Raw genomic sequence first — 2,580 nt, forward strand, 5'->3', positions numbered from 1 at the left:
TATTTACAAATTATAATTTTATTCTATATTAAAAATTATTTTCTTTAAGATTTTAAATATTATACTAATTTTTACTTATTATTCCCTTACATGTTATGGAAAAATATCCTAAGAAAGTCACAAACTAATAGGCACTCTACCAGAATGATAGAACCGATTAATCCAAGTGTCTATGGTAGTGTTCTTCATACATAAATCACTATTGAGATAAATTTCAGACCACAAGTAATATGAAACCAGTATATAAAACCCAACATCACAAATATACCACATCTAATGGCTATTGTATTATTATTTATAATATATAACCTTTCAAAAGCCTAGCTAGGACATTTACATTAACCTATATGCCCAATATTTTTTAGGCTTTTCCGCTCAACATAGAAAAAATGATGACACAAACAGCTAACAACATGAATCATGTTTTTTTTCTAGCAAGGGAAAGCTAGCGTGAGCTCCAAATTGAGCTCGGTTTCAGCAACGCCTTGGTTCAATGGTTGTTCCACAGTTTCCATGCTCTCATTCTCAGGCGAGTCCACCACACCCAGTTGCGGTGTGGCCTTGAAATTTCTCCTTGCTCTTTTGGAACGACCTCTTTCTCCTACGTTGTCCATGTCCCTCGCTCTAGGCACGTGACGAATATCACATGTTGGGAAAATATTTTCAGCACCACCAACATGTGTTCTTGTTGCGTGCCAATCAAAACCTGCCACGTCCAGAATCCTTGATCCAGTCAAGACTGCGTCAACGGCTGCTTCGCATCGGTTCCACTCTCCACTCCATAACAAACCCATTGACCCATACGTTGGATTCACTAATCTCCCACAAGCCTCGTGCAACAATGATTTGAACACATCTGGAAAAAAATAAATTAGATTCTGATTAGATTTTTAGATATATATAATTAGATTCTCATTCAATTGTGCCCTTGTGGTTTTAAATAATCAAAATTATATAACTAAAGAAGTTGTTAAGAGATTTTAAAATTCTTCAAATGGGTTTTCTGAAAACATGATCCACGTAAAAGACCTTCAACTTTAGAGAATGAAAACTTGATTGATGAAATTTATATTGGGTGATAATCTATCATAATTATATATTTCGAGAAAGAATAAAGAGTCTACTTTAATAATCTTCATTTGTAACGCGACCTAACAATGATTTCAATAAATTATAATTATGGTTGTGATTATTGCAATTATGATCGTGATGTTGAGCGTCTTCAGTTTCTTTTATGTAACTTGATGTATTTCTTTTATTTTATGTTTAGGTTGATAGAAAAAAATAATCACCTGTGCGTAGATGTTCCGGAGCAGCGGAGATGAGGTTGACCAAGGCGGTCCGGCCATAGAATTTGGCGAGGAACATAGTAGCATTGGCTTGAGACTCCGGTGAGTTAATCCACTCAAGGCATGGCCTAATTACACAGTTGTCACCACAACCTTTACGGAGAATGCGGCACCCATTGCAACTAACCTTCATATTGGACTCACTAGTATGGAGGGTGTGGTGCACTCGGGGGTATTTATAAGAAAGGGTGTTTTTTGTCACTTGTAGTTTACTTAGTGGTTTATCTTTTGTTAGGTGAAAGGGAAAAAAAGGTAAAGGATTGGGTTTCATAAAGACCAAACTTCATGCAGTGTTGAATTACAATTGGAACCACATCATCCTGAAAAAGTGGATTTTGATGTTACCATGCAGACGTGGATAAAAAATGTGGGGCTTGGATTTCTAATGAAACAGGGAGAGGAGCTCCCCCAAAATGGGGAAGTATTTTATTTGAACTATTTTTACTGAATTTGAGTCAAATCAAAATCCTATGTCTTAATAATTTTCCTTTGGTGGGAGATTTGGTATGCAGATACTGGAAGCTTGGTTCGTGTCCAAAATAGATTCGCCCATTGTTTTATTTTGGAATTCATTAATTTGAAAATCTCCGAATCTCTAAAATGTATGAATAAAGTCATAAACAATGTGTTTTAAAAGATTAGAAACTAATGCTTTCTTTGACGTAATTAATGGTTCTTTTATAGATTTACTTTTTTAAAATATTAACCATCTTTATATATTTATAAGAGTTAAACAATTATCTTAATCCATAAATAAAATTAGAAGATACCATCTTAAAATTTGGGTGTAATTCTTATCCCTTGAAAAATGAATTGAAACAACTTGGGGTATTGAGAAACCAAATTTCTCATACATGGCAAATTTTACTTTCTCAAAACAATGTCTTACATTCAATTAATTTTTTGAAATAGATTAATTCTTTATCCAAAAAGTAAAAACATATTATTTTTTATATAAAAAACATTCAACAAATTTCATATTACTATCACAATGCCATCAAACCCATATTATACATAAAGCACAAATTATAAAATGATGAAGCAAATAATGAGAAGTCAACAACTTTAAATACCAAATAAATATGACTCCCAATGATTTCACATTATTATTTCCAAATGATTTTAACAACCAACATGTTACAGAAGTATACACGTTTCCAACAATGAAAAAGCTTATCCTTAACGCATCTTAATATGATTTCACTTCCATTTTCAACCACGAATATTAATA

General features: G+C 32.9%; 1 protein-coding gene across 1 annotated transcript; it reads right to left on the minus strand.

Annotated features, from left to right (window-relative positions):
- On the minus strand, positions 431–1,482 carry LOC109346343 (LOB domain-containing protein 40-like). The gene is made up of 2 exons (XM_019585848.1): positions 1,293–1,482; positions 431–856 (listed from the first exon to the last, which is right to left on the minus strand). The coding sequence occupies exons 1-2, from the start codon at positions 1,480–1,482 to the stop codon at positions 432–434; spliced, it is 615 nt and encodes a 204-aa protein (XP_019441393.1). The 3' UTR covers position 431.

Source organism: Lupinus angustifolius, chromosome LG04 (genome assembly GCF_001865875.1).
Source record: "Lupinus angustifolius cultivar Tanjil chromosome LG04, LupAngTanjil_v1.0, whole genome shotgun sequence".
NCBI lineage: Eukaryota > Viridiplantae > Streptophyta > Magnoliopsida > Fabales > Fabaceae > Lupinus > Lupinus angustifolius.

Coding starts and splice junctions, on each gene's coding strand:
- LOC109346343 (XM_019585848.1), bottom strand. CDS start 1,482: ATGAAGGTTAGTTGCAATGGGTGCCGCATTCTCCGTAAAGGTTGTGGT. Junction 857..1,292: donor TCCGGAACATCTACGCACAG/GTGATTATTTTT, acceptor ATTTTTTTCCAG/ATGTGTTCAAATCATTGTTG.